Below are 12,420 nucleotides of genomic sequence, written 5' to 3'. Positions count from 1 at the left end.
TATAATTTTAAAGTATTGACACTCAAAGTGCATTTAAGGCGCGAAAGGAATTAAATTAATTAGCTTTCTTCAATTTTAGCTTGTGTTAGATTAGATTCATTTATTCAATTGATTTACCACTAAAATTAGATTTGTTGAGTTTCCCATTTAACTTAGGAGTGTTCAAACCCCAATAATAGACAGTCAATAATTTGTTTTACTTACACCTTGATTACTGAATACATTACTACCCTCTCTCTCATTCTCTCCTCAATTCATTGCAATTCCCATAAGTTTCTGATTGTGCGTCTTTTCACAAGCATCTTATGTCAATTTGGTATCAAAAAAAACTTGCTCGAGTTCGTTTCAACAAGGAATAAATAATTCCATGATTTATTCAAGGAACAAGAGAAAGTAAATTAATAAAGATTTATTTAATTATAGTTTCTAGTAGATTATGTTTATTTCATTAATTGGTTTCCTACTTAAGTTATATATTTATTCAATTTCCTACTTAGATTAGGATTGTTTAAATCCCTATAAATAGATGGCTAACACTTGATTTTACTTACACCATGATTATTCAATATCAATTGGTTATATTTATGGCATATTTACGCCATAATTATTCAGTGCAATTCCCACATTTGTTTATCTAATTTATCTTCTCTCTCTCTTCTCTCTTCAATTATCATAAGTTGTTGATTGCATTTTCGTTTACTAGCATTAACGTCAATTTTGGTATCAAAGAAATAAACTCGGCAAAGTCAACCTTCTCAGCTACAGAGAAATGATGAATTATTAAAGTATATGCAAAGCACGAGGAATTAAATTAATCAGGGTTTTTGTAATACTTATTTGTTTTAGATTAGGTTTACTTAGTTGTTTTCCTATCCAAATTAGATTTGTTCAATTTCCTACTTGGATTGGATTATTTAAACCCCTACAAGAGGGTCAACAATTTGTTTTTACTTCCACCATGATTATGGACTACAGTTACCACCTATATCTAATTTCTCCTCTCTCATCTCTTATATTCTCCTCAATTCTCCCGAGTCATTTGTGGATCTTTGTCTACGAGTGTTTGACATCAATTTGGTATCAAAGAAATAACTCACCAGAGTTTGATTTCTTAGCCCGAGAGAAATGATGCAACTATTAAAGTATATTGAAGGAACAAAAGGTTTTAATTTATTACCATGATTATGGACTACAGTTACCACCTATATCTAATTTCTCCTCTCTCATCTCTTATATTCTCCTCAATTCTCCCGAGTCATTTTGTGGATCTTTGTCTACGAGTGTTTGACATCAATTTGGTATCAAAGAAATAACTCACCAGAGTTTGATTTCTTAGCCCGAGAGAAATGATGCAACTATTAAAGTATATTGAAGGAACAAAAGGTTTTAATTTATTAGGGTTTTTTAATTCTTATTTGTGTTAGATTAGATTCATTTCCTTGGTATCCTGCTTAAATTAGATTTCTTTAACTTCCGACTTCGTATAGGATATGTTAAGCCCCTATAAATAAGGCGTCAACATTGTTTTACTTACATCTTGATTATTGAATACAATTACTGCTACTCTCTAATTTCTCATCCCCCTCCCAACTCTTTCCAATTTTTCTCAATTATCATAAATTGTTGATTGTGAATTTTTGTTTACAAGCTCCCTACATCACACCCCTTGCTCCAAGTGTCCAGCATGCGACATGCAGAAATAAAGATATGATATATAAAAATTTAAAAATTGTAAAGAATTTAAATAGGCATGTTTCGTCCTACTTTTCCAAAAAATCATGTGTTGTATCCATTCCGTATCATCATCCATGTTCATGCAACTTAGTGTAAACCTAACTAAATGGAAGTAATTAACTAAAGAAAAACTTCCACCACTGATGAAGTAATTATACAAATAAACACCACAAAACCACTTTAAAATTTTACAAAATTAGACAAGGAAATGTGATACGTAACCAAAGAGAAAGTTGCAAAGATCTTCATGCATTTAAACACGAGCAAAAACTATATCTTGGTTTCCCGTATAAACACAAGTTTTTACAACATCAATCAAATAAATGCTTGATTCAATGAATGCAAAGGAAAAAAGTGTGCAACAAATAAAGTTCTCATCTAATGAAGGAGGAACAGCATCCAAATTGAAGGTGATAATTATATGAAGTAACTGATAAAGTCATCTTTTCCACTCATCTTCAAATTGTTGCAAGGAATAAAAACATCGCGTAAATTTGAACTTCATAAAAAGTAAAACATAACAGCATTCAATTAGTTCTCAAGTGTGAATCGAAACGCAAACCTAGAGTAGCATCTAAAGCAAGATGTGGAGTCGCTGCTTGAGAGGCTTTGGCAGTGTAAGCTTTGAGAGCATCATCCCACCTCTGAAGTTTTTCATACCTTGATCCAGCAGTTAATATGTTAAAAGGGATTTTGACATGTACTTGAATCATGTGCATATCAGAATTTTATTATGAGAACGAAATGGAGGAGATAGATAAGGTACCATGACTCCTTCAGTTGAACTCCCAAATTTTGTTGAGCATAGGTCAATATCCCAACTGCAGCCTAAATACAGAAAAATAACCCAGCTAATGACATGATTTGGTTTGCAAAATACGTGTGAGCATATGAGGCAGACTCTAAAAAAAATGACCTCGTGCTGATGTAATTGATTATTTATATGGATAAGTGCTTCAACAACAGCAACGGGGTTTGCTTCCATCCTATTTGAGCGTGCACCTTCAAATTCCATCTCTTTGTAGTGCAGAGCCTTTGCAAATGCACGACACTGAAAGAAGAGTTAAGGGAATTAAAAATAAAAAAATAAAATTGTGCACGAGGTAGTGGAGATACATAGTTTAGATTTCCCAAAATTGCCTTCAGGAAATGCCAACCTTTTCTGCAAGAGCACCAAGTAGACGGATGTCTATAGGAAGGCGTCTTTCATCATGTTCCATAAACTCAGCCTGGAAAAGTCATTTTGCATACTGATCAGCAGAATCAAAGAGGAAAAGATTTTCACCAAAAGGTTTTGATTTCATTATCTCCAACCATTTCAAGTGTTACTTTCATATAAGCCAATCATAAAGCTAAAAATAACTTTCCCATCAAATGATACACAACTTGATGATGCAATCTTCGTGCCATCTGTACCCGGTGTATTTTTTTCAAGGTCAAAACAATGAAGCTGCATGAATTGAATTTCTTTGGCCCGAATTGTCAAATTTGTCCAAATTCAAATTCATGCCTGGTCTAGTCATCTCAACCCACAAGTTCAAGTGCACCAACCTAGGGAATAAACCTTTTCAATGAAGAACTACATACCCAAGCGCCAATGCCCTAAATGGCATAGGTATCACTTTTCTGAAGGGCCATACCAGAGTGAAAATGTACATAATTCTCTACTTAAGGTAAAAAAAAATGAAAAAGAAACCATACCAAGTTCAGAAGTGTCGCAAGTATTTCTGGAGGTATGTTTGGAGAGGAAAATGCCATTTCCAAACTCCGTACTACCTGTCGCTGACTAGACTCGTGCAGGTGTGACCAGCAGCTAACAAAACCGGCTGCAAATAATTCCCTCCCAACAAACGGCTGCAAAAGCACAGTATTAGAAACCTGATAATAGGGAAACTATGCCTGCCAGTTGGGTTGTGATTGATGGGTTTGGTGGAGAGTACAGGGTGGGATGGAGGAAAGCAAGATAAATGTCAGAATCCCTGCTAGATACCTGCAGTTGTGCAAGTTTGGCACAAGTTCTTAAAGCTGGTGAAGGTGATTCCTTCAGAAGCTCAATGCTAAAATGCCTCATCCACTCTGCCCAATCCTCTTTGGTACTGCGCTGAGAAGCCTCCCCAGCAGTCCGCAATCGAACATCATTAACCTGTATGAATTGCACAGGTTAACAGTCCAGATCACACTTTTATGAAAAATGGAAAAAGAAAAAGAAAAAGAACACATAGAACAAACTTAGAGCAAACCAAATCATATGTCCAACACCTTAGTCAGAGTAACCAAAAATAGAAAAACAAAATGGCCTCATTAACAATATTCAATTCATCTATGGCGGTTAAACTTTTCAATAGTTTTATCCAATATATGCATTAATGAGTAAAAAGAAACGAGTTCAATATCCAAGCAATGAAGTTCAATACTCAAGCAACAAGTTTGTATTCTTAACACAAGTACTATTCAAGAAGACTTTCAACTTCGCTGAGTTATTGGGCTTCTCTTTCTGAGCATATCGTCAGGACGCATCATGACAAATATTCTCATTTTCTTGACTCAACTTAAAACTCAAAGAATCAGGTCATGGGATCAGTAATAGGCACAAGATACTGCACTTTTATCATTTTAGAAGTGTACATAGGAAAGATTAAGCAACAGAGTAATATAATGCAGTTAAAATCATTTAATGTTTAATAATTGACTCAAACACCCCATAATCATCAAATGGAACACTTTCTTCAGCAAGTCAAAATAGGTTATCAAAAATGGCTCATTTACATAACTGTTTACACTACTCAAAGGAAGAAAACAAAGTACCTGATGAGTTTTATGTTGTTTCTGCATGTCAGTACCCCCTTCGCGGTGATCATTCTCTGCATCACTTAAAGGGTCACTAATAACCTCAACAGGAAGCCTCCGACTTAGTCTTTGAGCAGACGTACTCCCCGAGATCAATGGCTTCCGTTTCTGCAAGCGACCTTGAATTTCTTCAAATTCCTTGTGCTGGTAGACAGAAATAAAAGTATTTACATGAAAATTATTTACAAATTAAAGAATTTCAAAAAATAGAAATGAAAGTGAGATGAAACATATCAAGACAAAACAATACTCGTAGATGATGCTTTAGCAAAAGCTTATGGATCGACGGGATGAAAATAGTGAAGTCCTCCCCAAGAGCATGAGCTAAGCAGCATAATGCATCAACAGCGTCCTTTCTAAGCTCACCATTTTTTCTGCAAAACAGATATTTTGTTTAAGTATAAGAAGTTGGGATAACTATAGCTGGTGTTACCCTCTAAAAATTAAAAATTAAAATAAATAAAACACTATAACTTGTAGATTCAGCTAATAGAGTTCTACCAGAAATTTGCAACTACCTTTGGTTTGGTAAGTAGATGTATAACTTTTTGTCTATCTTAAAAAACTCGTACACTTATATCAAATGATTCCCTCTTTTCTATCTACAGATGATCTGTGTGTTTATCTAAGAAGTGAACATTTTAATGCATATAATTGTCGAAAGAATGAAGACCCAACACATCCCCCATCACCCAATACTTGTCAAAAGCTAGGAGAGCCATGAAACAAATTTTTCTCCTTTAGCACTGTACATTTGCCAAGCATCTCTAGAGAAGATTTCGTTTGATATTTATATGGATTGCTGAGTTCCAGCAGCATCCTTGTCCAAACTTCTGCTTATAGCGTCTTGGGGAGTAGGAGGTACTTGGGACAGTAAGAGTTCGTGAAAGTATACCATCTGATGATCACAAATTGACATCAGAGTGCTTTTGCGGATGGGCGCTATTCTTAGCTTCTTTATAGTTGAGACAGATTGCTGTATCAGCCGTCATCCTCTATTATGTACTTCTTTCCTTCTAATAATTAATTCTTGTCCATCAATAGAAAACATAGTTAACCTATGAATGCTAAAAGGAACTTCTTTTATGCACACTTATATAACTGGCTTCAGTCCATTGTCAGAAATGTAAAAGAGCAAAGCAGTATGCTGATAGCAGACTATATTACTGTCAGTCACTCAGCAATGATCCCAAAGAAAATTCATTTAGTGCTGGTCAACTCTTTTAGGTGCAATGTCAAGGCAAGCACATGGTCTATGGTGTCCAAGATAGTGTGTCATCAAAAGGGAAGAGATTGTGTTTCTTTAAAGTGAGTTTTAATATGCATTTGTGTTGATGATCAAGAGAGAAATCTGACCCATCCAATACTAGTTTCAAGTGATGCACCAAAGCTGATATGTGACCTGTAACCTGGTGAATATAAAACCCAAAAAAAAAAAAAAGGTGATGGATAATTTTAAATATATATATTTCCAATGATTTCTAGTCAAATGAAAACTGATAAGAATTTCAATGGTCACCTGCACGCGAGGAATTAATCTTGTCAGGGTTTTAATAGCAGCACGTCGCACATCTACTGAAGCATCCACTTTAAACAATCGAATAAGTGCAGGAAGAAGCAGATGCATATGCTCATCCAATGTACCTGCAGTGTTCAAGCTAGAGATGTCAAGCAATGTGCATAAGATACTAATGAAGGATCCAGAATGACCAAGCGACAGATACTAACCACCAAAAACTTCAAGAGTGTGGAGAATGTCAATGACATAAGTGTAGTCATTAAACCGCTCAGCATCATTGAGGACTTGAATGCAGGATGGAAGGATGATAGGAAGATGAGTTCTAAATTCATCATTGAGTGCCAAGCAAAGTTGCTCAAGCAGATGTAGAATCTAATAACATAAGTCCATATAAGTCGTACTAAAAAATATCAATCGCCTGCAAAATGTAAAAATAAAACATCAATAATTAATATGTTGTGGTACCAAAGAAAAGCTCATTACCGGAGATCCATGGGTAGGTCGGTTAGCAGCAGGGGGACTGAAGGATGACCATAATTCTGCTATCAAAGAGAACAACTCTGGCAGATATTTACGGATATGCTGCACGTGCAAAACAATCATATATAAAGGATCTAAAGACAAATGCCAAACTATATGATACAAAAATCAACCATAAGGATGTAAGCACCTGGCGCACAATAGAAACCAAAGTTCCAAGTTTCCATGTAATATACTCCTTAAGACCATCATCACACGTACGAACAGTATGAAAGAGATCAGGCAAGACCTGACAATGCGAAGAATATAGGGTCAAATTTCATTTAAAGAAAAAAAAAAAAAAGAACATATGGATCTGCATTGAGATTATCACCATGGCAGACATCAATTAGAAGTAAAGCCATTTCTAAAATTTCATAATCAAAACCTACTATAACTAACAATAAACATCAACTATCAGATATGATTAGTATTTCGCCAAAAATTAGCACTTCTTCCACCGATGCTCCGGAGTTTCGGTCTCATTACCGTCCCAGTAGGAGAGAGTTGCTAGACACTTCAAAAGTGTTGCACAAATAAACATAGAAAAAGAATGCATTTGGAGATGATGAAACTACTGAAGATAATGAAACTTGTTTGACTGCATCACAAGATTGGATGACAGTAGCAGAGCTAGGAAGTAGTCAGTGTTGCATAGATGAAACATTCAAGAATTTAAATCTTTAACAAGGGGTGTGAAAGAAGATAGGAAATTTCATTTTGTCCAGCTAATGAGGCCATGCTTGTTCTTGACATAGATGGATACTTGAGGTTACCTGGGGAGCCAAGAGAAATGTCCTCTTGAGTTCAGGGACATACCATGATATACATATATAGTGGACTTATCTTTCTACAGGTTCATAAAATGGCAAGTAATTTAGCCCAATGCATTTAACACAAGAATGTATTTGGTGCATAAACTTCATTTTCATTTAGTCATCCTCTTGTATCTTCTTTTTCCCCCTAGGAACTCAGTCTTATATTAGCCCTTCTTTTCAAGTCACCAATAAAGACTACATAATGTATACCTTTTCATAATACTCAGGTCCCTTTTTTGGTATACTTTTACTTCAGAACTTAGAATACTGAAACTCTATCCTTTGAAAAAATGAATTCAAGTAGAACCATATTTGCATGATAAGCAATTCTGTCACGATAGAAATGGAATAATGTTTTATTGTCATTGCAAGGAAATATATACTGACCTTGGGCAAGTAAGGAACACAGCCAAGACCCATTGACTTATCTCGCAGGAAAAAAATAAAATAATGTTAAAATCCATGCACAATAGCATAAACGATCGTAAAGAACATATGAGAGGAAAACAAACAGGAAGTGATCCATAAGAATTATTGCTAACAAACCAACAAAAATTACCACTATAAGCTTATCATTTCCAGCATTGAACTAACCTTGAAAATGAACATGAGAGATCCAACCACCTTTTGGTGGTAACTAGACAGTGCTGGATCTCTAAGAATCCGCATGAGAGAACTTATAGCAACCTGAACTAAATTAAGGTCAAAAAAACAGGAAGTAGAGTCTTTCATTTCAAATTCAAGTCGTGCTACTTGCTGAATAAGTTAGTGTTCAGATTCAAGTCTCACTGTGGAATAATAATCTTCTGACGTTGCAAAAGAAGGCCAAAGATCCATTGGTGGTTCATCCATTGACATAATATGTTGACCAGGATCACTGGCTGCCCGGCCAACTTCAACATGGGACCCTGGCAAGCTTAGTAGATTGTGCTTTTGCATGTGAGGGTCTAAAGCACCCATTATCCCAAGAACCTAAAAATTACCAAACATAATTTGATAAATGTAATCCACAGGAAAATCCAGGTTATTCAGTTGATTTCAGCTACCTTCAAAGCTTCCCGTCTGGTAGACCACGCTAGCTCACTATTGAGCAGTTTTAAAAGTAACCCGAGTAACTGTGGGTACTCAATATATGGAGTTATAACATACCTGTGAAAACATCCGAGTTTTTTCAATACATTTTTCATATTCAAAGATTTTTTACAATCAGATGATAGTTTGTGAAGACTGCTACTACTGTACTATACGAAGCATCAAGAGAAGAGTGGCTTTAACAAACAAATCAAGGTAGTCATGCCTTTGTCTAATTGAAGAAAATATCAGGGCCAAAAATTTGCACATATCATAAATAACAAGTACCCATCAACCTCCAACACTCAAGGATTTAATGAATAAAATAAAAGAAAATCCATAAGGGAAAAAAAGGATCAAAAACATCAAAAGAAATTCATACCCTGTGCTTTGTACCACTTGACCTAGAGTTGTAATAGCCACTTCACGTTTTGCAGCAGCAGCTCCATCCAGTAACGCTTCAACAATCATTGGCATAAGTTCTGGAATGTACTTCCGCATGGCAAAGCCACCCTGAACTTGGAAATGAAGAGAAGAGTGAAGATCGTACAGCTTAGCTTCCATTCTCTCAAACATGGAAAATAATATATCATAACGAGTGAATTCCACCGAACAACCCATTGGTTAATCCAACAATTTTTTCTACATGCATTGACATTCGCCTGGTTTAAAAGAAGTTGAAGTTCTTAAGATGGAAGATGTGGCCCAACGTTGCACACTCTTGACGGGTTGAAAAGAGAAAGATAGGGCTATTGATCACTTTAAAATTGGAAAACAATACAAAACTAAGTTTTCTGAACACTCGTAGCTGCAGTTTTTACCTAAATGCATTTTGGAAGTCAAACAGCAGCAGCTAGTTTAAGACAGAAGAAACATTTCCAATGCTATCCTCCCCAATATTGCACAAATCTTGTTAAAAATATACACACACACACATATATGTATATATGCAGGTGTGTGTGTGTGAACAATGAAGGACCTAACAGCTGTATCGAGTGGAATGGGCCTCGTATTCCAAAGGGCAATGAAACAGTACTTATATATTAAAAACAACTTTTGTAAATGATGTGGCTAAGGCTCTGATGAAGCATGAGTGATATAATTATAATAAGAAGAAACAGAAAAACCATCTAACGATTGACTTGCACAATATACATATTACACATATCCGAAACAGTTTTAGGAGCCACATTAAACATATATAAAACCAAAACTCATATTAGAAATAAGCTAGGGATCAAAGGTCTGTCTAAAGTAAAGTACCAAGATAAATATTAAGTCGACCTAACATATTGACGAAGCACATTAAACAATAAAGTAACACAGATGAAGTGCAACGGAAATCAAAAGTCTAATGAAGACACCCACCACTCTGGCAAGATCCCCAACAGTTACAAGAACTCCACTTATAATGCCATTATTAGCATTGACCCCAGTTCCTTCAGAGAGTTTTGCAGTAAGAGCCTGAAATGTTGGACAGCTACATGAGTTCAAGTGAGATACAGGACCAAAACATGAGCAAGCAAGTAAATACAGAACCTTGTGTACTGGAGCAATGTATGGGAGTATTAGTCTCTCGCAGTTACGAATTAAGCAACCCAATAATTTGGCACTTTCTTCTCTACATTTGCTATCTGCACTGCTAACCCAAATAGTGATGCCAATAAATATCGTGCTAAAGAAATAGGAAGGAAAATGAGAGAGTAATAACATTATCATAGCAAACGAATAAAAGATGTCTAAAAAGATTCAATAATTAAAATCTTTGTGCACCACCTTTGTTTTAGATAAGTTAGCAACTGAATCAATTGGCGTCGGAGAGCTGGAAGAACATATGCTGGATTTTTTTCAGATAGTCTTCCAGCAACAGAAATCGCTAACTCCCGAACTTCAAAATCCTTAAACAAGCAATAAAAAGTGTGACAAAGTGCACACATTGTAGCAAGAAACAGAAATTGAGATTAGACATTCCTTCTTAAAAACACAATTCGTACACCTAATAAATAAGACATTTTTATTATACTTTACTAAAAGATACTTCTGTGGCTCACTCTCCAGCATGCCTTATAGTAAGATGACATTTAAGTCCTCAAAGCTAATGCATATGTCAATATCATAACATATGCACAAAGTTAGTTTCAGAGATTGCATGAAAAATATGTGACTACGTTTTAAAAAGTCACAAAATGAAGACTACCATGATGGTATGGCTTTCATAAAACCTCAAATTGAAAGCCATGTTCCACTATTTCATTTTTCCAACTGAACTTCACATAAAATGATAAGCTACAGGATAAGTTTCACCTTTTTTGCAGATGTTCCCAATTTTAAGTTTACTTCTTCCAGGTTCACTATCTTATTCTTCAAGATATTTTATCTTTCTTTATCTATGTAGAACAGCTCATAGCCACGAGAGTTAAGCCATCTCCAAAAACATTGGTTTCAGAAAATTGTTATGTTACTACTTTCGGCAAAAATATCGTTCCAGTTCTCAAACTTCCATACTAAAGCACTTGACCAGACCATGCCAGGTAACTGCACGTATTTCATATAGGTGTAATATGACAATTGTTGAACTTGGACAAAGAATACTTAAGAATAACAAACTGTCAACCAACAACTGAGAACCACTTTTGAACCTCCTTTCTTCCACTTCCACAGGTACCCTTGCACGTTATTCACAGTTCCACACTTCAATAACATATATATTATACAGTAAAAAGAAACATGGATGAAGGAGTTTTCCACTTCCCCAGATGGAGGAGTTTTCTACTTCCCCAGATTTCTAATCGAAATACCTCATCATTCAAGGCGGCAAAAATAGCAGTCAAACTATCAGCCTGTGCCAGAAAATCATCAAATCCTCCATTCTCATGCAAAGAGGAAAATATGGATTTTCGAACAGTAACATCAGCATCAGCCACAGCTGCAATAAGAAGTTTTTCCACTATCTGCAATGAAAGAAGCAACTTGACAAATGAGTGCAACATTTGTTAAAGGGACTATCTAATCATTAGCTCCATGTGCAGCAGCCAGTAAAGAGGGGGTGAGGTCCAAAATGAATACAGACATCTTTGCTTAAAATGACAGAGGACTAGATGAGGAAAGCGTAAACACGTTGAAGTGCTGCAACAACTAGGATTATCATGTTAACCACGAGATCCAAAAAGAAAAACTCTTCATGGCTGTGGGGTATAATCTAGTAGAACAAGAGCGAAAGACTATTGAGCAACAACTTTTATCTTGTTTCGGAAAGTTAAAATTATCAGTTATCACACATTCTATGGACCCACAACATATTACCCACTTTTTATCCACATCCTGTGAGACCTGCTTATTATTATTTCATTTTTCTTATATACACTATATATCAGCAAGAGTGAAAAATCTAGAGGGGAATATATTCAGTTTATTTAGAAACAACCTCCTCAACAAGACGGCGACGCCTTCCACCAGCACGACTAGTCCTGCTGGAACTAAACGGTGCAAAAGAGGCACCTGATAATGAGTTTGCCACCAATTTGCAGCAACACAAAGCAGCATCTTTGCGTGTGGCACCGTCCTCATCTTCCAAATATACAACAACAGACTCCCTTGCAAACTCGAGAAGATCATGACCCTAATACAGTAGAAGTTACAATGTTAAGTGACAAGAAAATAAAGCAGCGCAATAGATAATTCAAAATCAACATACCTTAAAATTGAATCGGGCAAGAGTTTGTAAAGCAAGTTGAACTGGAGGAGAACCACCAAGTTCTAATACTTGTAGACTGGCAGTTATGCTATTAGCCCGAGTAATACCAACAGACGACCTTGACTGAACATGATGGTGTCTGGAAAGAACTATTGAAATGCATTCAAGCAACCGTTCTTGAATGGTAGGAAGCAAAGATGGGATGCTGAAGCACCAGA

The 12,420-nt window shown here is 35.8% G+C and overlaps 1 protein-coding gene across 1 annotated transcript in view; it reads right to left on the bottom strand.

The window, feature by feature from the left end:
- Positions 1-12,420, bottom strand: part of LOC111410685 (serine/threonine-protein kinase TOR-like) — a 39,601-nt gene that overhangs the window by 22,059 nt on the left and 5,122 nt on the right. The window contains 24 exon segments of the mRNA XM_023041148.1: positions 2,297-2,394; positions 2,501-2,562; positions 2,651-2,785; positions 2,892-2,963; positions 3,436-3,588; positions 3,725-3,877; positions 4,540-4,725; positions 4,832-4,955; positions 5,938-5,990; positions 6,101-6,225; positions 6,310-6,472; positions 6,584-6,682; positions 6,771-6,869; positions 7,825-7,860; positions 8,032-8,124; positions 8,227-8,409; positions 8,484-8,586; positions 8,891-9,021; positions 9,877-9,972; positions 10,048-10,147; positions 10,285-10,406; positions 11,307-11,459; positions 11,933-12,127; positions 12,203-12,407. Of these exon segments, the coding sequence (XP_022896916.1) occupies positions 2,297-2,394; positions 2,501-2,562; positions 2,651-2,785; positions 2,892-2,963; positions 3,436-3,588; positions 3,725-3,877; positions 4,540-4,725; positions 4,832-4,955; positions 5,938-5,990; positions 6,101-6,225; positions 6,310-6,472; positions 6,584-6,682; positions 6,771-6,869; positions 7,825-7,860; positions 8,032-8,124; positions 8,227-8,409; positions 8,484-8,586; positions 8,891-9,021; positions 9,877-9,972; positions 10,048-10,147; positions 10,285-10,406; positions 11,307-11,459; positions 11,933-12,127; positions 12,203-12,407 (2,939 nt within the window).

The sequence above is a fragment of the Olea europaea genome, chromosome 15, assembly GCF_002742605.1.
Source record: "Olea europaea var. sylvestris chromosome 15, O_europaea_v1, whole genome shotgun sequence".
Classification (NCBI taxonomy): Eukaryota; Viridiplantae; Streptophyta; class Magnoliopsida; order Lamiales; family Oleaceae; genus Olea; species Olea europaea.
Note: the sequence above shows the minus strand (reverse complement) of the source record. Positions and strands in the feature narration are given on the sequence as shown.